This window comes from Aethalodelphis obliquidens, unplaced genomic scaffold (assembly GCF_003676395.1).
Source record: "Aethalodelphis obliquidens isolate GAN/ISIS:26980383/991018 unplaced genomic scaffold, ASM367639v1 scaffold7, whole genome shotgun sequence".
NCBI lineage: Eukaryota > Metazoa > Chordata > Mammalia > Artiodactyla > Delphinidae > Aethalodelphis > Aethalodelphis obliquidens.
Genome location: NW_020837951.1, coordinates 47,000,797 through 47,026,676, shown reverse-complemented (window position 1 = coordinate 47,026,676; position 25,880 = coordinate 47,000,797). Strand labels below are relative to the sequence as shown.

Genomic DNA, 25,880 nt, shown 5'->3' with positions numbered 1-25,880 from the left:
GATTGGCTACTGATCATGATACACATCTGTTATGTATATAATGATTTGTGGAATGGAGAGTGAGGAGCCACGTTTGCACTTCATTCAGTCACTCACAGTTAACATACCATGGTAACTGATATTTGAACCATGTTGTTGGGGGCTGGTTTTATTTAACTGTCTCAGTACCTGAGATTTATGTATATGAGAATCATGCAAAGCGAGGACTGCCTATATTTATACAAATTTGACCTTAGAATCCGTTTCTATAGGCAACTGTTCCATACTGCTAATTTTGAACTCATCATTCTTGCTCTTATCAGGTCTCATAATCTTTACCTCGTGCATTTGATTTTCCTTAAATATAAATGTTGGATTTTTACTTGTATTCCTGTTCAGCTTCGTCTTATTCATCTTAGCCCGGGCTATCTTTTAAAAACTTGATTGTGATACCTAGGGAACAAACTGTCCCTTCCAAATTGTTATCCTTTTCACATTTAAGCCATTGATAAGAACAGGGCTGGGGCAGAGCTCGGTGATATGTCTCTAGAGCTCTCCAGCCACGCTTCCCTCATCCTGTTAACCCTTTGAGTAGGAGTAGACAACCAGATATGAATTTCTCCAAATCTGCCTATTTTGAGCTTGTTCAACAAAGTTAACTTTCTGATGCCATCAGGTGCCTTTCTGAAATCAGAGCACACTGTGTCAGCAGTTGCCTCCCGAAATAACCCCTCCAGTTACCATGTCAAAAATCAACATTACTCATAATACCTTACGTTTATGGAGAACTTTTACAGTTCATGGAGTGTTTTACATATCTCCATTAAAAAATATTTTGTCTTGATAGCATTGAAAGGAGATGTGGCAGATATTCTTACCATATTTTCAAACATGATAAGTCAGAAAGGTTAAGGGATTTGCTTTGTTCACAGAGCTAGTAAATCTTGATTCTACCTAGATTTACTAGGTAGAATCTTGATTCTTTAGTTAAGTCTAGTGTATTTTTTGCCACCTCAGACTTCTCAGATGAAGTGCCTACAGTAAACACAAAAAGGGAGTTTCTGTAATGTTTTTCCTTTGTTGATTTATTAGACTAGTCTTATAATCCCCTCTCCCATAGAGTCTTGTATTGGTTTGCTAGGGTCGCCATAACAAAGCACCACAAGCTGGGTGGCTTAAACAACAGAAATTTATTGTCTTCCAGTTATGGAGGATAGAAGTCCAAGATCATAGTGTTGGCAGGGCTGGTTCTTTTTGGAAGCCGTGAGGGAAGGATCTTTTCCAGGTCTCTTTTCCTTGGCTTGTTGATGGCCATTTTTCTCCAGGTGTCTCTTCACATCATCTTCTCTCTATTCACGTCTCTGTGTTGACATTTCCCCTTTTTGTATGGACACCGGTTATACTAATTAGGGCGCACCCTAATGACTTCACTTTAACTTGATTACTTCTGTAAAAACCTCATCTCTAAATATTCTGAGGTACTGAGCATTTAGGACTTCAACGTATGACTTTTGGGGAGACAATTCAACTTATAGCAGGTCTCTAAGGCAGATTTTGTATTTGAAAATAATGATCAAAGGAGCAGGCTTGTGTAGCCAGTGTAGGTGGTACATGCCTGTATTTTCTTATCCATTTCTATGCAGTCTGATGAGATAAACTTTACCATCAGTTGATATCCCCTTTCAGTTTTCAAAAGAGAGTGGGTGTTTTTCCTAAAGTCATTCTCAGTTGTCCACTTGCTGAATTTAGTCTCCGAAGATGTCTTTTGTAAGGCAGCTGCTGAAATTATTAGCTTGTTTAATGGCTTCAGGATTCAGATGTGTCATTTAACCTTGGCTCTGAGATTTGTGGTGAATTCGGCTCAGTGCTTAGTTATACTCCCATCTAAGTAGATTCCTTATTCCACAAATTGGTTAAGGCGTCAAGGGATTCTTAACTTAGGGGACAAATAAATTAGAGAGTAACAATTTGTACCCCCAAAACATTCACAACTATCAGGTGCCTATAAAGATTGTTTAGCACGTCACTGACCTTTTAAAAGAAGAAGGGACAAATATCATATCCTTTTAGATTACTAGCATCAGCATCAGAATACTATAAATGTTTCACCCATGTCACTCTGTTTTCTCATTGCCTCTACCCTCCTGTAGTTTTACTTCTCAGTCATTTGGGCGTTCCACAGAGCATTAATGCTCATACCAATGTGAGCATTTCATATGACACAGATTTTGCTGTTTAAAAAAAATTACATTTAGTGTGAGCAGAGAATTTTTTTGCTCATATATTTGCTCATATAAAAAAACAGTTATAATGTTTCTATAAGGTGTAATGAATGAAGATATGGTGAACCCTTCTGTTATCTTTGAAGCCTCCTATATCCCACTTTCTTCTCTTCTACTCTGGCAAACTCATTATCCTAAATTTTATGTTTATCATGTCCTTAACTGTTCCTTATACTTTAAGTATTTGCATTTCTAAACAAATATACTGTTTAAGTTTTGTAGTTAAAAATGTTAACTCCCCATCCCATTTTCTTCCCTTCTACTCTGGAAAACTCATTATCCTAAATTTTATGTTTATCATGTTCTTAACTTTTCCTTATACTTTAAGTATTTGTGTTTCTAAACAAATACACTGTTTAAGTTTTCTAGTTAAAAATTTTAAACTTTTTAAGTCATTGAGAAATTATTTAAATAGTTACAAGAGTAATATAAATAACTCTCATATAGCCTTCACCCATGTTCCCCAGTGTTAACGTTTTACCATGTTTGATTCACAGTTCTTCCCTACTCTCTCCAGATATATGTAGGTATACATATGCCAGTACATACACACGTATTTTTTCTTAGAAAGTTACAGATATCCTGTTCCAGTTTAAATACTTCAGTGTGTATTTCCTAAACATAAGGATGCTGTCTTACGTAGTCATATGCAAAAATCTAGATCAGGAAATTAACATAGATATAATTCTACCACGTAATCCACAGATCCATTCAAACCTCACCCATTGGTCCTATAATATCCTTGGTACCTTTTTTCCCCCTTCTGGTCCAGGATCCTCTCCAGAGTCACAACTGCATTTAATTGTCATGTTTCTTTAGTTGCCTTCCATCTGGAACAGGGCTTCAGTCTTCTTTCTCTTTCATGTCCTGGATAACTTTCAAGAATACAGAATAGGTTTTTTTTAGGAGTATCTCTCAATTTGGGTTCAACTGATGTTTCCTCATATTATGCATTTTTGGGCAGAAATGATGCTATATTCTTCTCAGTGCATTATATCAAGAGGCACATGACCTTGATTTATCCTATTATTCTTTTTTTTAATATCTTTATTGGAGTATAATTGGAGTATATACTCCAATTTATTGGAGTATAAAAGGCTTGTTGCTATGGAACAGAGTAAACTGCTCTTTGGGCCATTGTGAAATACCTTGGCCATCTAACAAAATAAGGTAATATATATTGCAACACAAAATCCACTCAGGCACAGTAATGGGAGATAAAATCAGATAAAAATGTGAGATCTCAATGATTTCTGAAGCTTTTGGACAGAGATGGAAATTGCCATATTAGCTCAATTCATATCAAACAGATTAATGGAAAAGATGAAGTGAGACTGCTTTTTAAATAAACTGTCAGCCTATAAAAGTAGAATCGAGTGAATTCATGTTATGAAGGCATCAAAGGGTAGCATGAAGGACGTAGATCTTCAGGTCCAATATTCTCATTTCACAGATGAGGAAACAGACCAGGATATGTGACTTGTCCAGGGTCACCAGGCGAGGCAGGAGTATCTGCTGGACTTGACCCATCTTCCTTGAGATTCTTCCAGACCTCTGTGACTGCTTCTCTAACAGTATAAACCAAGAGTCAGCACACTTTCTTTCTTTTTTTTTTTTAACGTCTTTATTGGAGTATAATTGCTTCACAATGGTGTGTTAGTTTCTGCTTTATAACAAAGTGAACCAGTTATACATATACATATATCCCCATATCTCTTCCCTCTTGCGTCTCCCTCCTACCCTCCCTATCCCACCCCTCTAGGTGGTCACAAAGCACTGAGCTGATCTCCCTGTGCTTTGCGGCTGCTTCCCCCTAGCTAGCTATTTTACATTTGGTAGTGTATATATGTCCATGCCACTCTCTCACTTTGTCCCAGCTTACCCTTCCCCCTCCGCATATCCTCAAGTCCATTCTCTAGTAGGTCTGTGTCTTTATTGCCGTCTTGCCCCTAGGTTCTTCATGACATTGTTTTTGGTCTTAGATTCCATATGTATGTGTTACCATACAGTATTTGTTTTTCTCTTTCTGACTTACTTCACTCTGTATGACAGTCTCTAGGTCCATCCACCTCACTACAAATAACTCAATTTCGTTTCTTTTTATGGCTGAGTAATATTCCATTGTATATATGTGCCACCTCTTCTTTATCTATCCATCTGTTGATGGACACTTAGGTTGCTTCCGTGTCCTGGCTACTGTAAATAAAGCTGCAATGAACATTGTGGTAAATGACACTTTTTTTTTTTTTTTTTTTTTTTTGCGGTACGCGGGCCTCTCACTGTTGTGGCCTCTCCCGCTGTGGAGCACAGGCTCCGTACGCACAGGCCCAGCGGCCACGGCTGATGGGCCCAGCCGCTCCGTGGCATGTGGGATCCGCCAGGACTGGGGCACGAACCCACGTCCCCTGCATCGGCAGGCGGACTCCCAACCTCTGCGCCACCAGGGAAGCCCCATGACTGTTTTTGAATTATGGTTTTCTCAGGGTATATGCCCAGTAGTGGGATTACTGGGTCATATGGTAGTTCTATTTTTAGTTTTTTAAGGAACCTCCATACTGTTCTCCATAGTGGCTGTATCAATTTACATTCCCACCAACAGTGCAAGAAGGTTCCCTTTTCTCCACACCCTCTCCAGCATTTATTGTTTGTAGATTTTTTGATGATGGCCATTCTGACTGGTGTGAGGTGATACCTCATTGTAGTTTTTAATTGCATTTCTCTAATGATTAGTGATGTTGAGCATCCTTTCATGTGTTTGTTGGAAATCTGTATATCTTCTTTGGAGAAATGTCTATTTAGGTTCTGCCCATTTTTGGATTGGGTTGTTTGTTTTTTTGTTATTGAGCTGCATGAGCTGCTTGTATATTTTGGAGATTAATCCCTTGTCAGTTGCTTCGTTTGCAAATATTTTCTCCCATTCTGAGGGTTGTCTTTTGGTCTTGTTTGGGGTTTCCTTTGCTGTGCAAAAGCTTTTAAGTTTCATTAGGTCCCATTTGTTTATTGTTGCTTTTATTTTCATTTCTCTAGGAGGTGGGTCAACACAGATCTTGCTGTGATTTCTGTCATAGAATGTTCTGCCTATGTTTTCCTCCAAGAGATTTATAGTGTCTGGCCTTACATTTAGGTCTTTAATCCATTTTGAGTTTACTTTTGTGTATGGTGTTATCCAGTGTTCTAATTTCATTCTTTTACATGTAGCTGTCCAGTTTTCCCAGCACCATTTATTGAAGAGGCTGTCTTTTCTCCATTTTATATTCTTGCCTACTTTATCAAAGATAAAGTGACCATATGTGTGTGGGTTTATCGCTGGGCTTTCTATCCTGTTCCATTGATCTATATTTCTGTTTTTGTGCTAGTACCATGTTGTCTTGATTACTGTAGCTTTGTAGTATAGTCTGAAGTCAGGGAGCCTGATTCCTCCAGCTCCATTTTCCTTTCTCAAGATTGCTTTGGCTATTCAAGGTCTTTTGTGTTCCCATACAAAGTGTGAAGTTTTTTGTTCTAATTCTGTGAAAAATGCCATTGGTAGTTTGATAGGGATTGTGCTGAATCTGTAGATTGCTTTGGGTAGTAGAGTCATTTTCACAATGTTGATTCTTCCGATCCAAGAACATGGCATATCTCTCCATCTGTTTGTATCATCTTTATTTTCTTTCATCAGTGTCTTATAGTTTTCTGCATACAGGTCTTTTGTCTCCTTAGGTAGGTTTATTCCTAGGTATTTTATTCTTTTTGTTGCAGTGGTAAATGGGAGTGTTTCATTAATTTCTCTTTCAGATTTTTCATCATTAATGTATAGTAATGCAAGAGTTTTCTGTGCATTAATTTTGTATCCTGTTACTTTACCAAATTCATTGATTAGCTCTAGTAGGTTTCTGGTAGCATTTTTAAGAGTCTCTACGTATAGAGAATATACATATTCTCTATGTATATATCATCTGCAAACAGTGACAGTTTTACTTCTTCTTTTCCAATTTGGTTTCCTTTTATTTCTTCCTTTCTGATAGCTCTGGCTAAAACTTCCAAAACCATGTTGAATAATAATGGTGAGAGTGGCCAACCTTTTCTTGTTCCTGATCTTAGTGGTTTCAGTTTTTCACCATTGAGAACGATGTTGGCTGTGGGTTTGTCGTATATGGCCTTTTTTATGTTGAGGTAAGTTCCTTCTATGCCTACTTTCTGGAGGGTTTTTATCATAAATAGGTCTTAAATTTTGTTGAAAGTTTTTTCTGCATCTGTTGACATTTATCATATTGTTTTTATCCTTCAATTTGTTAATATGGTTTATCACATCGATAGATTTGCATATATTGAAGAATCTTTGCATTCCTGGGATAAACCCCACTTGATCATGGTGTATGACCCTTTAAATGTGCTGTTGGATTCTGTTTCCTAGTATTTTGTTGAGGATTTTTGCATCTATGTTCATCAGTGATATTGGCCTATAGTTTTCTTTCTTTGTGACATCTTTGTCTGGTTTTGGTATCAGGGTGATGTGGCCTCGTAGAAGGAGTTTGGGGGTGTTCCTCCCTCTGCTGTATTTTGGCAGTGTTTGAGAAGGATAGGTGTTAGATATTCTCTAAACGTTTTATAGAATTCACCTGTGAAGCCATCTTGTCCTGGGCTTTTGTTTGTTGGAAGATTTTTAATCACAGTTTCAATTTCATTGCTTGTGATTGGTCTGTTCCTATTTTCTATTTCTTCCTGGTTCAGCCTTGGAAGGTTGTGCTTTTCTAAGAATTTGTCCATTTCTTCCAGTTTGTCCATTTTATTGGCATATAGTTGCTTGTAGTAACCTCACATGATCCTTTGTATTTCTGCAGTTTCAATGGTTATTTCTGCTTTTTCATTTGTAATTCGATTGATTTGAGTCTTCTCCCTTTTTTCCTTGATGAGTCTGGCTAATGGTTTATCAATTTTGTTTATCTTCTCAAATAACCAGCTTTTAGTTTTATTGATCTTTGCTATCATTTCCTTCATTTCTTTTTCATTTTTTTCTGATCTGATCTTATGATTTCCCTCCTTCTGCTGACTTTGGCGTTTTTTTGGTCTTCTTTCTCTAATTGCTTTAGGTGTATGTTTGGGTTTTTTATTTGAGATTTTTCTTGTTTCTTGAGGTAGGATTGTATTTCTACAAACTTCCCTCTTAGAACTGCTTTTGCTGCATCCCATAGGTTTTGGGTTGTCATGTTTCTAGGTATTTTTTGATTTCCTGTTTGATTTCTTCAGTGATCTCTTGGTTATTTAGGAGTGTATTGTTTAGCCTCCATGCGTTTGTATTTTTTTACAGATTTTCCTGTAATTGATATCTAGTCTCATAGCGTTGTGGTCGGAAAAGATACCTGATACAATTTCAATTTTCTTAAATTTACCAAGGCTTGATTTGTGACCTAAGACATGATCTATCCTGTAGAATGTTACGTGGGCAGTTGAGAAGAAAGTGTATTCTGTTGTTTTTGGATGGAATGTCCTATAAATATCAATTAAGTCCATCTTGTTTAATGTATCATTAAAAGCTTGTGTTTCCTTATTTATTTTCACTTTGGATTATCTGTCCATTGGTGAAAGTGAGGTGTTAAAGTCCCCTACTGTGATTGTGTTACTGTTGATTTCCCCATTTATGGCTGTTAGCATTTGCCTTATGTATTGAGGTGCTCCTATGTTGGGTGCATAAATATTTACAATTTTTATATCTTCTTCTTGGATCAATCCCTTATTCAGTAGTGTCCTTCTTTGTCTCTTGTAGTAGGCTTTATTTTTAACTCTCTTTTGTCTGATATGAGAATTGCTACTCCAACTTTCCTTTGATTTCTATTTGCATGGAATATCTTTTTCCATCCCCTCACTTTCAGTCTGTATGTGTCCTAGGTCTGAAGTGGGTCTCTTGTAGACAGCATATATACAGGTCTTGTTTTTGAATCCATTTAGCCAGTCTGTGTCTTTTGGTTGGCACATTTAATCCATTTACTTTTAAGGTAATTATTGACATGTATGTTCCTATTACCATTTTCTTAATTGTTTTGGGTTTGTTATTGTAGGTCTTTTCCTTCTCTTGTGTTTTCTGCCTAGAGAAATTCCTTTAGCATTTCTTCGAAAGCTGGTTTGGTGGTGCTGAATTATCTTAGCTTTTGCTTGTATGTAAAGATTTTAATTTCTCCATTGAATCTGAATGAGATCCTTGCTGGGTAGAGTAATCTTGGTTGTAGGTTTTTCCCTTTCATCACTTTAAATATGTCCTGCAACACCGTACTGGCTTGCAGAGTTTCTGCTGAGAAATCAGGTGTTAACCTTATGGGGATTCCCTTGTATGTTATTTATTGCTTTCCCCTTGCTGCTTTTAATATTTTTTCTTTGTATTTAGTTTTTGATAGTTTGATTAATATGTGTCTTGTCATGTTTCTCCTTGGATTTATCCTTTATGGGACTCTCTGCACTTCCTGGACTTGATCGACTCTTTCTTTTCCCATATTAGGTAAGTTTCCAACTATAATCTCTTCAAATATTTTCTCAGTCCCTTTCTTTTTCTCTTTTCTTCTGGGACCCCTGTAATTCGAATGTTGGTGCGTTTAATGTTGTTCCAGACTACTCTGAGACTGTCCTCAATTCTTTTCATTCTTTTTTCTTTATTCTTCTCTGCAGTAGTTATTTCCACTATTTTATCTTCCAGGTCAATTATCCGTTCTTCTTCCTCAGTTATTCTGCTGTTGATTCCTTCTAAAGAATTTTAAAATTTCATTTACTGTGTTGTTCATCATTGTGTGTTTGCTCTTTAGTTCTTCTAGGTCTTTGTTAAACGTTTCTTGTATTTTCTACATTCTATTTCCAAGATTTTGGATCATCTTTACTATCATTACTCTGAATTTTTTTTCAGGTAGACTGCCTGTTTCCTCTTCATTTGTTTGGTCTGGTGGGTTTTTACCTTGCTCCTTCATCTGCTGTGTATTTCTCTGTCTTCTCATTTTGCTTAACTAACTGCGTTTGGGGTCTCCATTTCACAGGCTGCAGGTTCGTAGTTCCTGTTGTTTTTGGTGTCTGCCCTCAGTGAGCAAGGTTGTTTCAGTGGGTTGTGGCTGGTCCCCTTCCCAGTGGAGGGGACTGGTACCTGTGTTCTGGTGGATGAGGCTGGATCTTGTCTTTCTGTTGGGCAGGACCACGTCTGGTGGTATATTTTGGGGTGTCTGTGAACTTATTATGATTTTAGGCAGCCTCTCTGCTAATGGGTGGGGTTGTGTTCCTGTCTTGCTAGTTGTTTGTTATGGGGTGTCAAGCACTGTAGCTTGCTGGTCGTTGGGTGGAGCTGGGTCTTAGCATTGAGATGGAGATCTCTGTGAGAGCTTTTGCCATTTGATATTACATGGGGCTGGGAAATCTCTGGTGGTCCAATGTCCTGAACTTGGCTCTCCCACCTCAGAGGCTCAGGCCTGACACCCAGTCAGAGCACCAAGACCCTGTCAGCCACATGGCTCAGAAGAAAAGGGAGAAAAAAAAAAGAAAGAAAAATCAATAAATAAAATTATCGAAATAAAAAATATTATTAAAGGGCTTCCCTGGTGGCTCAGTGGTTGAGAGTCCTCCTGTCGATTCAGGGGACATGGGTTTGTGGCCTGGACTGGGAAGATCCCACATGCCGCGGAGCGGCTAGGCCCATGAGCCATGGCCACTGAGTCTGCACGTCTGGAGCCTGTGCTCCGCAATGGGAAAGGCCACAACAGTGAGAGGCCTGCGTACTGGGGAAAAAAAAAAAAAATTAATTTAAAAAAAGAAAGAAGAGAGCAACCAAACCAATAAACAAATCTACCAATGATAACAAGTGCTAAAACCTATACCAAAAAAACCCAAAATGCACAGACAGAGCCCTAGGACAAATGGTAAAAGCAAAGCTATATAGACAAAATCACACAAAGAAGCATACACATACACACTTACAAAAAGAGAAAAAGGAAAAATATATATATACACACAAAACGAAGAGAGCAACCAACTCAATAAACAAATCTGCCAATGATAATAAGTTGTAAATACTAAACTAAAATAAACATAAAACCAGAAACAAATTAGATGCAGAAAGCAAAGCCCAAGTCTACAGTTGCTCCCAAAGTCCCCTGCCTCAATTTTGGTATGATTCGTTGGCTATTCAGGTATTCCACAGATGCAGTGTACATCAAGTTGATTGTGGAGATTTAATCCACTGCTCCTGAGGCTGCTGGGAGGAATTTCCCTTTCTGTTGTTTGTTCGCACAGCTCCTGGGGTTCAGCTTTATATTTGGCCCTGCCTCTGCATGTGGGTTGTCTGAGGGCATCTGTTCTTCACTCAGACAGGACGGGGTTAAAGTAGCAGCTGATTAGGGGGCTCATGCTCACTCAGGCCGGGGGGAGGGTGGGGTATGGAATGTGGGGCGAGCCTGTGGCAGCAGATGCCGGTGTGACGTTGCACCAGCCTGAGGCGCACCGTGTGTTCTCCCAGGGAAGTTGTCCCTTGATCACGAGACCCTGGCAGTGGTGGGCTGCACAGGCTTCTGGGAGGGGAGGTGTGGATAGTGACCTGTGCTCGCACACAGGCGTCTTGGTGGCTGCAGCAACAGCCTTAGCATTTCATGCCCATCTCTCGTGTCTGCGCTGATAGCCACAGCTCGCGCCCATCTCTGGAGCTTCTTTAGGCGGTGCTATGAATCCCCTCTCCTTGTGCACCAGGGAACAATGGTCTCTTGCCTCTTAGGCAGGTCCATACTTTTTCCGGACTCCCTCCCATCTAGCTGTGGCACACTAGCCCCCTTCAGGCTGTGTTCACGCAGCCAACCCCAGTCCCCTCCCTGGGATCTGACCTCTAAAGCCCGAGCCTCAGCTCCCAGCCCCCGCCCGCCCTGGCGGGTGAGCAGATAAGCCTCTCAGGCTGGTGAGTGCTGGTCAGCACCGATCCTCTGTGCGGGAATCTCTCCGCTTTGCCCTCTGCACCCCTCTTGCTGCGCTCTCCTCCGTGGCTCCGAAGCTCCCACCCTGCCACCCCCAGTCTCCGCCAGTTAAGGGGCTTCCTAGTGTGTGGAAACCTTTCCTCCTTCACAGCTCCCTCCCAGAGGTGCAGGTCCTGTCCCTATTCTTTTGTCTCTGTTTGTTCTCTTTTCTTTTGCCCTACCCAAGGACGTGGGGAGTTTCTTGCCTTTCGGGAAGATTGAGGTCTTCTGCCAGCGTTCAGTAGGTGTTCTGTAGGAGCTGTTCCACATGTAGATGTATTTTTGATGTACTTGTGGGGAGGAAGGTGATCTCCACATCTTACTCCTCTGCCATCTTGAAGGTCCCCTGTCCCATTATTCTTGATGTTAACTTTGTTCACTTGGTTAAGGTGGTATTTACTAGGTTTCTCCAACATAAAGTTACTGTTTTTCTCTGTAAGCTAAATTTTATGGGAGATATTTTGAAATTATGTAAATATCCTGTTCCTTAACAAATTTTCACCCACTAGGTTTAACATTCATTGATGATTTTTGCATGAATCATTTATTACAATGATGGTTGCCAAATGCTCATTTTCTAATTTTGTCATTCCTTCCACATGTATTAAGTGGTATTCTACTGTAGGGAAGAACACTGTGTTATTCGTTCATTCATTTATTTAGACTCAAGAATTCCTATTTTATTTACTGGGGTTTAATTCATTATTATTATTATTTATTTTGATGCTCAAATTGGCCTATATTTGGCTAGCAGGAGCTTCTTCAAGAGGGTTCCTAGGTGTTTTTTCTTTACCACTTTCCAATCGCATCTTTAGCATTTCCTCACTTTTGACACTTCTATTCCAGACTTACGTTGTACTTTCTGTGCTCCACCTGTAGTGTCATTCTGGTTCTTTCTAGTGGAGAATGATATGTAGAAACCAAGATCTGAGCATTAGGGGTGCTGATTAATACAGGGTGTCATTGTTTCTAGGCCCTTTTAACAAATAGAGCTAGGAAGGATAGACATAGACACACACACACACACACACACACACACACACACACACACACAGTTTTCTTCTTGGTCATTTGGGTGTTCCACAGATTACCAGTGTGAGCATTTCATATAATATGGATTTTGATGTTTTTAAAAAATAACATTTACTGTAAGCAGAGCCCATGTGTGTGTGCACATGCATACACCTGTGCACATATGTGTATGTGTATATCCTTCTTAGCTCTATCTGCATATGTGTGTGCATGCATGCACTTACTGATCTACCTAAGTTAAAAACCATGAGTTGACACAAATACCTCCAATTCAAATCCAGTATGACAGAGTTTGTTTTAGCCTTTCCCCTTTCCATTTTTGAAACCCCTTTCTGAGAAGCCTGGCTCTCATTATTCACAATATATTTACATACTTGCCTGTTACCCTCATGTGTAATCACCATGGTGGCTGTCTCCTTAGCCACATCTCTGCACATTTAACTTGCCTCTTTGACTCTGTACTTCTCCAGTCCCAGTTCCCTTGGCACTATTAGCCTTCTCAGTCTTGACCATCCCCTTCCCCCAACTGTCTCCATATTCCTGGCCCTAGCAGGCCCACCAACCTGAGCTGTATTAAGGGAAGGGAAGGAAGAGGAAAGACACTAAGAAATATATTATAAAGAAAAATAAACAAAAGGGGAGAGCTGTTTTATTTATTTCTGTGTGAAATGCTGTTTTAAAAATATATAATAGTGTTTAGTAGCCCTTACTTCGAGGCTGACTGTGGTTCAAATTCTAAATTTACCACCTACCAGGTGTGTAATCTTGGGCAAGGTACTTAACATCTCTGTGCCTCAGTTTTCTCACATGTAAAATGGGGCTAGTGATAATACCTGTCTCATAGGATTCTGGTGAGGTTTAAGTGAGTTAATATGTATAAAGTGTACAGGACAGTGTCTTGCACACAGTATTTTTATTATTATCAGACAACCTATCATTGTGAAATATGTTGTTTTTTTCTAATAAAAAATTACTAAATACCAATGAATCATTAGTGATGTCTTCAGTAGAGATAAGAAAAATTACTATGGTTACTTTTTCATCTATCAAAAAGTATATGTTCTCTACAGGAAAATAAGGCAGCCAGAATTGGTACTTTTCCAAGAGTTTTTTTTTTTTTTTTTTTTTTAACCAGGCTGTGAAGTTAAAGAAAAAATCATTAAAAGTTATTGCCAATTAGAGATATTAGTTTAAGCCACTGGGATGGTTTTCAAAGTATACAGTTTTAATTTGCATGCATCTTTTTAGGAGTCTGCATCAGAAGTTGGCAGTCTGTGGCCCATAGGTCAAATCTAGCCCACTGCCTGGTTTTTATATGCCCAGTGAGCTAAGTGTGGTTTTTACATTTTTAAAAAACTTATTTATTTTTATTGAAGTACTGTTGATTTACAGTGATGTATCAGTTTCTGGTGTACAGCAAAGTGATTCAGTTTCATATATATATATATATATTCTTTTCCACTATGGTTTATTATATGATATTGAATATTTCCTATGCTATATAGTAGGACCTTGTTTTTTTAATCTGTTTTATATGTAGTAGTTTGTATCTGATAATCCCAAACACCTAACTTTTCCCTCCACCACCCCCTTTCCCCTTTAGTAACCATAAGTTTGTGTTCTGTGTCTGTTTCACAATAAGTTCATTTGTGTCATATTTTAGATTCTACATAGAAGTGATATCATATGATATTTGTCTTTCTCTTTCTGACTTACTTCACTTAGTATGATAACCTCTAGGTCCATTCATGTTGCCGCAAATGGCATTATTTCATTCTTTTTTTATGGCTGAGTAATATTCCATTGTATATATGTACTACATCTTCTTTATCCATTCATCTGTCAGTGGACATTTAAGTTGCTTACATGTCTTGGCTGTTGTAAATAGTGCTGCAGTGAACATTGGGATGCATGTATCTTTTCTAATTATAGTTTTGTCTGGCTATATGCCTAGGAGTGAAATTGCTGGATCATGTGGCAACTCTGTTTTTAGTTTTGTAAGGAGGCTCCACACTGTTTTCTACAGTGGCTGCACCAATTTACATTCCCAACAATGTAGGAGGGTTCCCTTTTCTCCACACCCTCTCCAGCATTTGTTATTTGTAGCCTTTTTAATGATGGCCATTCTGACTGGTTTGAGGTGGTACTTCACTGCAGTTTTTTTTTTTTTTTTTTTTTTTTTTTTTTTGCAGTACATGGGCCTCTCACTGTTGTGGCCTCTCCGGTTGTGGAGCACAGTCACCGGACGTGCAGGCTTAGCAGCCATGGCTCACGGGCCTAGCCACTCCGCGGCATGTGGGATCCTCCCAGACCAGGGCATGAACCTGCGTCCCCTGCATTGGCAGGCGGACTCTCAACCACTGCGCCACCAGGGAAACCCCTTCACTGTAGTTTTGATTTGTATTTCTCTAATAATTAGCAATGTTGAGCATCTTTTCATGTGCCTATTAGTCATCTGTGTGTCTTCTTTGGAGAAATGTCTATTTAGGTCTTCTGCCCATTTTTACATTTTTAAATGGTTTTAAAAAGTAAGAATATTTTATGACAAGTGAAAATTATGTAAAATGCAAATTTCATTTTCTATAAGTAAAGTTTCATTGGAGCATAGCCACACCTATTTGTGTATATCTTATCTATGGCTGATCTTGCTCTACAGTGACAGGGTTGAATGGTTACAACAGAGACAATACGGTCCACAAAGTCTAAAATACTTAATGTATGGCCCACTCTCACCACTATTATTCAACATAGTTTTGGAAGTTTTAGCCACAGCATTCAGAGAATAACAAGAAATAAAAGGAATCCAAATCAGAAAAGAAGTAAAGCTGTCACTGTTTGCAGATGACATGATACTATACATAGAGAATCCTAAAGATGCTACCAGAAAACTACTAGAGCTAATCAATGAATTTGGTAAAGTAGCAGGATACAAAATTAATGCACAGAAATCTCTTGCATTCCTATACAGTAATGATGAAAAATCTCAAAGTGAAATTAAGAAAACACTCCCATTTACCATTGCAACAAAAAGAATAAAATATCTAGGAAAAAAACTACCTAAGGAGACAAAAGACCTGTATGCAGAAAATTATAAGACACTGATGAAAGAAATTAAAGATGATACAAATAGATGGAGAGATATACCATGTTCTTGGATTGGAAGAATTAACATTGTGAAAATGACTATACTACCCAAAGCAATCTACAGATTCAGTGCAATCCCTATCAAATTACCAATGGCATTTTTTATGGAACTAGAGCAAAAAATCTTAAAATTTGTATGGAGACACAAAAGACCCCGAATAGCCAAAGCAGTCTTGAGGGAAAAAAACAGAGCTGGAGGAATCAGACTCCTTGACTTCAGACTATACTACAAAGCTACAGTAATCAAGACAATATGGTACTGGCACAAAAACAGAAACATAGATCAATGGAACAGGATAGAAAGCCCAGAGATAAACCCACGCACCTTTGGTCAACTAATCGATGACAAAGGAGGCAAGGATATACAATGGAGAAAAGACAGTCTCTTCAATAAGTGGTGCTGGGAAAACTGGACAGCTACATGTAAAAGAAGGAAGTTAGAACACTCCCTAACATCTTACACAAAAATAAGCTCAAAATGGATTAAAGACCTAAATGTAAGGCTAGATACTATTAAACTCTTAGAGGAAAACATAGGCAGAACACTCCATGACATAAATCACAGCAAGATCCTTTTGACCCACCTCCTAGAGAAATGGAAATAAAAACAAAAATAAACAAATGGGACCTAATGAAACTTAAAATCTTTTGCACAGCAAAGGAAACCATAAACAAGACGAAAAGACAACCCTCAGAATGGGAGAAAATATTTGCAAATGAAGCAACTGACAAATGATTAATCTCCAAAATTTACAAGCAGCTCATGCAGCTTAATATCAAAAAAACAAACCATCCAATCCAAAAATGGGCAGAAGACCTAAATAGACATTCCTCAAAAGAAGATATACAGATTGCCAACAAACACATGAAAGAATGCTCAACATCATTAATCATTAGAGAAATGCAAATCAAAACTACAATGAGATATCATCTCACACCAGTCAGAATGGCCATCATCAAAAAATCTAGAAACAATAAATGCTGGAAAGGGTGTGGAGAAAAGGGAACCCTCTTGCACTGTTGGTGGGAATGTAAATTGATACAGCCACTATGGAGAACAGTATGGAGGTTCCTTAAAAAACTAAAAATAGAACTACCATACGACCCAGTAATCCCAGTACTGGGCATATACCCTGAGAAAACCATAATTCAATACGAGTCATGTACCACAATGTTCATTGCAGCTGTATTTACAGTAGCCAGGACACGGAAGCAACCTAAGTGTCCATCAACAGATGGATGGATAAAGAAGATGTGGCACATGTATAGGATGGAATATTACTCAGCCATGAAAAGAAACGAAATTGAGTTATTTGTAATGAGGTGGATGGACCTAGACGCTGCCATACAGAGTGAAGTAAGTCGGAAAGAGAAAAACAAATACCGTATGCTCACACATATATATGGAATCTAAGAAAAATAAAAAGCTCATGAAAAACCTAGGGGCAAGACGGGAATAAAGATGCAGACCTACTAGAGAATGGACTTGAGGATATGCGGAGGGGGAAGGGTAAGCTGGGACAAAGTGAGAGAGTGGCATGGACATATATACACTACCAAATGTAAAATAGCTAGCTGGGGGAAGCAGCCACACAGCACAGGGAGATCAGCTCAGTGCTTTGTGACCACCTGTAGGGGTGGGATAGGGAGTGTGGGAGGGAGACGCAAGAGGGCAGAAACTAACACACCATTGTAAAGCAATTATACTCCACTAAAGATGTTAAAAAAAAAAAAAAAAGAAAATGTGCTGACTCTTGGTTTATACTGTTAGAGAAGCAGTCACAGAGGTCTGGAAGAATCTCAGGGAAGATGGGTCAAGTCCAGCAGATACTCCTGCCTCGCCTGGTGACCCTGGACAAGTCACATATCCTGGTCTGTTTCCTCATCTGTGAAATGAGAATATTGGACCTGAAGATCTAAGTGCTTCATGCTACCCTTTGGTGCCTTCGTAACATGAATTCACTCGATTCTACTTTTATAGGCTGACAGTTTATTTAAAAAGCAGTCTCACTTCATCTTTTCCATTAATCTGTTTGATATGAATTGAGCTAATATGGCAATTTTCATCTCTGTCTAAAAGCTTCAGAAATCATTAAGACCTCACATTTTTATCTGATTTTACCTCCCATTACTGTGCCTGAGTGGATTTTGTGTTGCAATATATATTACCTTATTTTGTTAGATGGCCAAGGTATTTCACAATGGCCCAAAGAGCAGTTTATTCTGTTCCATAGCAACAAGCCTTTTGCCCACATTTGCCATCTGGTGTTTGAAGCCTGTATCTTGTGGAGATTTTTTTCATTAGCTGACAGTCATTACTCATCTGCTTTTGGCTTTAGTATATCTGACATTCTCATTATTGCTCATCCTAAATAGTCTCTGTTTTAAGTAAGAGAGCACTTGGAGTTGTTTGCTTAATAGAAGGGATTCAGTTTCCTCATCTGGAAAACAAGGGTGTTGGATAAGAAGGTTCCTGCCAGTTGACACCATCTATGATTTTATGAAACTTGGGTTTTAATGACTTATGTATGTGATTGACAGCCCACCTAGACTGTGGTCTGTGAAGAGGAAGGCCATGCCATAATAGGCTCTCTTGGTGATGAATAACTGAGTAAGTGAATGAATGGCCACATAAGCCCAGGTAATATCAGGATGAGAGAGCCATTGTCCCATAAAGGCAATACCAACGGTATTTTGTAATTTTCCACATTCATTTTCCATAGTATTTTTAGAGGTTTCCTAAAAATAAATCTCAAGGCCGTGACCTACAAAGCCCCTTGCTACCTCCTCCATCTGATTTTTACTACTTCTTTCTTCTGGTCTTTATACTATATCCCCACTGGTCATCCTGGTATTTCAGAACATGCCAAGCATCTAATTTAAGTTTAATTTAAATATACATATAAGGGTCCTTGTACTGGCTGTTCCCTCTGCCTGGAATGCTCTTCCAAGAATATGCAAGTGGTTTATTCCCTTCATGCAAATCTGTGCTCAAACATCATCTCTCAGAGAGACTGTCACATCCCACATCTTATGTTATCCATTTACTTTGCTTTATTTTTCATCATAGCACTCACTAATATATGCAATGTGTCTTATATGCATCTATCAATTTATTGTTCCTAGCCCCTGGAATAGTGCTTTGCACACAGGAGTCACTCAAGCAGTAATTGTTGAGTGAATACATGAATGAGAACAAGAAAAAAATATCTATTAAGTACCTGATTTGTGACTTAAGGTTCTCTCCAACTCCACTGTTAAAGTACACACCTGTCTATAACACAACTTGTAGTTTTTTTGCCTCTATGCCTCTGCACCTATCATTATTTACCCCTTCTATCCCTTTCCCTCTAATTCTGGATACTTATAAGTCCCAAATCCTACCCATCATTGTCTGAGTTCTGTCTTTTCTTTGAAACCTTCACTGACCAGGCCCACTATCTCTCCATCTGAACTGGTGGGGCCGATGGCACTCTGTCATCATGCCCTCTCCCATCTGATTCATTATCTATCTCTCCGTGTCTTAACTCCCCAACCATAGGCTCTATGAGTAGAGATTATTTTTATGTATTTCTATTTTGTTTTACTTTACATTTTCATGTATATTTTAAATGGAATTGATTTTTTTGTTTTAGATAGAATAGAACATTTACTATTAACAATTTTGAATCTGCAAAGATATAAAGATGAAAGCAAAAATTACCCCCGAATTCTACTGTAAAGAGAAAATAACCACTGTGAACATTTAGACACACCAACCCAACACACACACACACACACACACACACACACACACACACACCATATTCTCATAAAAAATTGGATACCATATGTTATCTAGTACCTTAAATATTTTTTTGCATTGTTTTAAAAAAATTTAAGATTATATCGAGGATAATTCAGTAAATGTCTTCACTGATACTTTTAATTGCTGCAGTTTCATCATATTTAACCAATCCCTTATTTGACTGACTTTGAAATTATTTGCAATTTTTAGCTATTGCAAATGTTTGATGTATATTTTTGGGGTAAGCGGGATGAGAGATTTGAAGAGAGGGTAGACTTGAAATCATCATGGTGGAGGGATGGAACATGAATTGACTAGAGAAATACTCTTCACATTTCTTTTTACTAATGTGCCCCCTAAAAGAATTTTGAAAAATTTTATTCGCTTTTGCATTTTTAAAAGTTGATATGTATAGTTTTTATTAAATTTTAAAATGTTTAAAGCTTATAATTTCTGGCAAATTGTAAATATATACATGTTAAAATTAAGCTATGCTATTACTTTTTAAAAGATGTTTGATGGAATCAAAATATAGTGGTTTGATATCTACCTTAATCTATTTTTCAAAAAATCATGAACTAGCTCCTTATTAATGATCTGAAATGGTATACAGTCCCTTTTTCTTCTAGAATTACCAGTTCTATTCTCCTTTTCTTACAGAGTTTGTGCTAATACAGTATAGTTTTACACTTCAAAGCCTTTTACTGGTCAACCATTGCAATGAAATTTGTGTGCATAAATTTAAATATTTAAAATTTCCTGGGACCACAAGGAAATTTTTAAATGTGTATTACACATTTTGAAAAGTAATTTGTTAAATGTATTAATAAAATAAAAAAGCTGTTTTTTTTTTTCCAACTAGGTAATGTATCTATGGATGAGTGTTAAATAGGAGCAGTATCAATTTTTTTCTTATTTTTCATTTTTATAGATGTAAGTGCTGGGAAACATTTTCACATTAATCAAGAAGATGGGAATGGGCAGAGTTTTGTTATAGCAATTTTCCTCAATCTTTTGAACTCCTTTTGAGTTATTTGATTAAAAAAATTGTGTATAGGGCTTCCCTGGTGGCGCAGTGGTTGAGAGTCCGCCTGCCGATGCAGGGGACGCGGGTTCGTGTCCCGGTCCGGGAAGATCCCACATTCCTTGGAGTGGCTGGGCCTGTGAGCCATGGCCGCTGAGCCTGCACGTCTGGAGGCTGTGCTCCGCAACGGGAGAGGCCACAACAGTGAGAGGCCTATGTACTGCAAAAAAAAAAATGGTGTATAAATTTATTACCAAAAAATACTTCTAATGATCTGTCAGTGGATAAGCAATTAGGCCTCCTGTCAGTTTTATTGACAGTAAAGACAGGGCTGGAGAAATGTCTTAGGGGGCCAGGCACAGACATTGGCTGGAGCACCTTTGAACTTGATGACTATGGATATTCTGTCTACTGTGTGGTGTGCTTGCCCCAGTGCTGCCTGGCTCCTCAGGTGCAGCCCAGAGAAGCAGGGCTGGGTTTCGTCAGGGTTGAAAATTCAGCACATGTGTGTTAACTAAAAGATATAAGAAATGTGAAAAAATAGCTAGTGGAATCCAGGCTGGACAAGGAAAGTGGTGAAAGATGGACTGGGGAAAGTAGAGAGGAGAAAGTAAAGGGAGGGCTCTTTAAGGTGGATGATTGTTTGGAATAGCTGAAGTGGCAAACAGGAGAAAGAGGAAATGGTGGTCAGTTGTGTGATTCCGTAGTCTTAGAGGTAGAGCAGTTATGGGTCGTGAACATGCCCAAGGTGTGGCCATGACGTAAAGTTCATAAACTTCATTTGTTCATAAACAGATCACATGAAGATGAGTTCGTGGAAATAGGTGCTATGATCTCAAAAAGGTTGTCCATGTTGATAGGATAAGGAGTGAAGGCAGGGCTTGCAGTGGAGAAATAGAGTGTAGGGCAGGCGTCAACAGATTTGAACAGTGAGAGAAGGTTGGTAAAGCAGAACAACAAAGAAAGAGGAAGCATGCCTTGAAAGCTGAAAGGAGTGGGTCTTAAGGGAGCTTTGCATGTTTACAAGAAGCTGCAGGAAAAATGGTTTAGAAATGGCCATGGTGGGTATGGAAACTCATTGCCTGACCCTGATCTAGGAATACCTGTCATTTTAGAAGTGTTGGGGAGGCCATGTCCTCAGGGAAGAGCCCCAGTTATGAGGAGGGAGAAACTCAGAGCAGATATTGAAGACACAGGGAAATTTGCTGTCAATGGATGGGCGGTAACAAGAAGTCACAGTGAAGTGGAGAGTGGTAGGAGCAGGTCAGGAACAAGAAAGTAGCACAGAGCTTTTTGAAGAGAATGTTACAGATCAAGATCCCTGCTGTGTATTTGAGGAGCAGGTGAATTCTAGTTTTCATGTTGACTGAAGAAAACTGAAAAGAGGGCAGGTGGATTTAGTCCAGTGGCCTCTGAGGAGTAGGGCCTTTGCCCAACTACTCAATATCAGCTTTAATTTCATTGAAGATGTGTCTTGCTTGGTTGAAATAATTGAGGCTTACATGCTGCAGACATGCTGAATTATTATTTTAATGTATTTTTGCTTTTTATTGCCATTGGGATTATTTTTGCGCCTGTATTTATTAATTATTTATTTAATAACTACATTACAAAAGGCATTGGCTTATATTATAATTTTTATTCTCTGCATATCTGTGTTTATGTATAGTGTGTATTTTGTCAGGTTTTGGTATGAGGATTTGGTAGTTTTTAGAAACAGAGAGGTGTCCATTGTTTTCTGTGCTCTGGAACTCTTAGCACAGACATTATCTGTTCTTTGTAAGCTAGAAAGAACTTTGCTATAAAATTCTCTGAATGTGTGCTATCTAATATGGCATAATAAGCACCTGAAATATGGCTAATATGACTGAGGAACTGAATTTTCAAATTTATTATTTTTATTTTAAATTTAATTTCTCATTTAAAAATTGATACTCATCTCAGTGTTTCAGTGTTTTGGGGTAAAACTGGTTATGTGAGTCTATGTTTTGTAGATTATGTGAAGTCTAAATACATAGATGACGTATTTCTAATGAAAATTTACCAGCCAGATTGAAATGTACTTTAAATGCAAAATATACCCTGGATTTTAAAGACTAAGAAAAAGTAAAACTAATAGCTTTTACATTGATTTTATGTTGACATGATAATTTTTTGTCATGGCCACCTATGTTGTTAAAATATGTTATTAAAATTAATTTTACTATTCCTTTTTATCCTTTTAGTGTGGCTATTAAGAAAATTTAAAATTATAAATGTGGCTTGCATTTGTGACAGGCATTATATTTCTATTAGACAGCATGGTTCTGAACCATAAGCTTTTCTAAAAGGTAGTAAAACTTCCTCAGTTTCTTTTTTTTTTAATTTTCATATCTGCTTTTATTTATTTTTAATTAATTTTTATTGGAGTACAGTTGATTTACAATGTTGTGTTAGTTTCTACTGTACAGCAAATTGAATCAGTTATACATATACATATATCCACTCTTTTCTAGATTCTTTTTCCATGTAGGTCATTACAGAGTATTGAGTAGAGTTCCCTGTGCTATGCAGCAGTTCCTTATTAGTTATCTGTTTTATATATCGTAGTGTGTATTTGTCAATCCCAATCTCCCAATTTATCCCTCTCCTCATTTTCTTATAGAGTTACTGGTTCATTCAGTTTTCCTATCTCTCCAGAATAAATTTTGATCATTTATATCTTCCTCAAAAGTATTTATTTCAAATGTATGAATATAGTACTTTAAAATATTTCCTTTCTTCCTCCCTCCCTTCCTTTCAGTAATGGTAAATGGTAAATCAGCTCTAAGATACATTGATAAAATTCTTTTTGTGATTTTCAATTAATTTTATATCTGCTTTGACATTTATTGATTCAAATATATTTTTAGAATCATCCAATTACTTTTCCTTATTTGTAGGAATTACATTTTTGTTTTCTGATAAAAATCACTTTTTTTAAAAAAGGATATCATCAATGAATAGAGAAGTCAATATTTATTTTATTTTCTGTTCCACAAACTATTTTTCCTGCAGTATACTGCCTTCTAATTGTTTAGATAAATTTTATATAAAAGTTTTCTTTCAATATTTCATGTTCCATGAAACATTTATTTTTACAATATTGCATTTAAAAATGAAACAGGATATGTCCTGCACATATATTTCATTTTTCTTTGTCCTTTCTTGCTTTGCAATCCACTTTTACAGAGAAAGCAATCACGCTGTACTTAAAAAGAATCAACAATAGATGCAATGTATCTACCATTTAAATGTTCCAGGGATGTGCTAATTTCTTAATTGAAATTACCATATTTAGCCTTCACAGTAGTTCTGTGAAGTATGTACTGATGGTATCCTCAGTTTGCAGATGGGGAAACCAGACCAAGAGGGATTGGAACCCATCCAGGGTTTCTCACCTATTGCCCATGGACTCACACGCTCCATGGGAGAGATCATTCTGTTAGTTTCTCATGCACAATACTAGAAAAATATAGCAGACCTCTTTATAGCAGATGTCTAGCATCAGAACATCAACATAGTTCATGCTAAGATTCCATTGTCAGGCAGTTATTACATCCAGTTATGTTCAGTGTTCATAAATTGTCCCATGGTATACTACTACTGTGTTCTGGACTTGGGTTTCCTATAACAGCCTAACAAAAATCTTTCATTCATCTGCAGTGAGGTACACTTTCTATAAACAATTGTTTCCTTTAATCATTTGGGGTGTGGGGAGAAATAGATACCAATTAGCCATTTTTAATACTGTGTATCTTCAAATTAGAATTTTTGAAGTCTTACTTATACCTATAGAATGGCAGAAAAGGAGAAACTTCATACAGTTTACTTCTTTGGGCAAGCAAAGGCAAATCCCTGTCTTTTTACCTCTGAACTCTATCCCATTTGCTGTCAAATACCTTTTAAAATTAATTTAGCTATGGTATAGTCTCTTTTAAGATTTAGATATTTAATAACAACAAATGACTATGGTTCATTAATTTGTGATTCTTTTCTTTCTTTTTTTTAAAGATAGTGTTTTTGGAAGAAGCGTCCCAAAAAGAAAAGCTGGCCAAAGAATGGTGCTTCAAGCCATGTGAAATAAGAGAACTGAGCCACCAGTAAGTCAGAGCCAACATTTTTCCCTTTTACTTGATGCCGTTAACTAGTCTCAGATGATAAGAACCTGTCTTGAGAGACAGAGAGGGTTTTTTTTTTTTTTTAAGGATGAGGTGGGAAAGAGAAGGTAAATAGAGAACATGGAGCTGAAAGGCAGAAACTTTGAAAACTAGAGGCTGCCATCATTCATTTACTTCTTCAGCAAATATTTGTTGAGCTTATCATGTGTAAGAATAGGATCTGGAGGTGAAAATGATCTACAGAGCCTTGGTCCTCACTGGGTTTATGGCCCATGGGGGACAGGGAGAATAAACAAGTGCACAGATACGTAAGTTACTTCCTTCTATAAAGGAAGTAACGAGGGAGCATGATAGAGATAAACTAGGGCTCTGGAGGCGAGTTTGGGGAGGAATAACTCTGACAGTGTGCTTAGGGAAGACCTATCTCCAAAAGTACATTTGAGCTACGATTTTATGTTCCAGCTACTTTCGTGGTTAATATTTGTGCCAAATGTGTTTCCTGTTGATTGGTCTACTCTTTTCATAGCCTGGGTGATTTGTCTTATAGAAATGGGAATACTTTTTTTAAACTCAAAAATTTTGTCTGGTTTCAGGCCAAGTATGTTTCCAAAGTCAATGAAAGTTCCAAAGTCAACCAAAATCGTTTACATTCTACAAACACTTTTATAACTTGGGAAGTGGCTTTAGAGTAATGTAGTGAGAACACTGAATTAGGAATTAGAACACCTGCCACGAATCCTCACCCTACAGCTCTGCAGCTGTTAGATGGAAAGCAAGCCACTTCCCCTCTTTGAGCTCGTCTCCTGGGCTGTTGGCAAAGGATTGTCCTAGATTGTGGTAGACACCTTGTCCACTGCAGGAGGACTGTGAATTGGGTTCCCCCTTAGGCTTTGAGGCAGAGGACCTGGCCACAGTCCAGAGAGATGGGGTGACTGACCCTAAAGTTTTGTTGCACTTATACTCACGTCTCCTCCTCCTTCCCTCTCTGTGCTGCCTCCCTGTTGGCTTAGAAGCATGTGGCCAGTGGGCATGCAGATGAGTCCAATGGACATGGAGGTCATTTTAGGCACCTCTGCTGTTGCCATGTTTCCTCTGCTAGATTTTCTTGAGAATATATGTTGAGGAATAACTGACATTTATAAGTCACCTTCTTGCATTGCTTTGTCGTGAAAGATTAGAAGGTGGCTTGGGAGTGGATGAGATGGAGGTTGGGAGAGGGTGGGAGGATGGTGGAGTGGCTGGAGGATGGGCAGTGAGGTGAACACATCTGTGGGTCTTCATATCCTTTTGTCCCTCTTTATGAGGTTGCTTTTGGAGTTAAATCCCTCTGACAAATGTATATGTCAGGAGACCTGTAAGCACTACACACAGAAAAGTGAGAAGGTAAGAAAAATTGTGAACTTTGGTGGAAGACTAAAATCTTTGAAGACAAATTATATTTAAAATGCAAAGTGATTTTTATATCAAACCTATAAGACAGGTACCGTTGAATTTCTTCAAGTCAGGATTAAAATACATGATGTCTCTGACAGTCTGTTTAATAGA

At 38.0% G+C, this 25,880-nt stretch overlaps 1 protein-coding gene across 2 annotated transcripts in view; it reads left to right on the top strand.

The window, feature by feature from the left end:
* The window catches only part of GDA (guanine deaminase), a 135,312-nt gene that overhangs the window by 27,882 nt on the left and 81,550 nt on the right, over positions 1-25,880 (top strand). For both annotated transcript variants that reach the window (XM_027105696.1, XM_027105695.1), the window contains exon 2: positions 24,229-24,317. In XM_027105696.1, the coding sequence (XP_026961497.1) occupies positions 24,229-24,317 (89 nt within the window). The remainder of the gene's footprint in view (positions 1-24,228; positions 24,318-25,880) is intronic.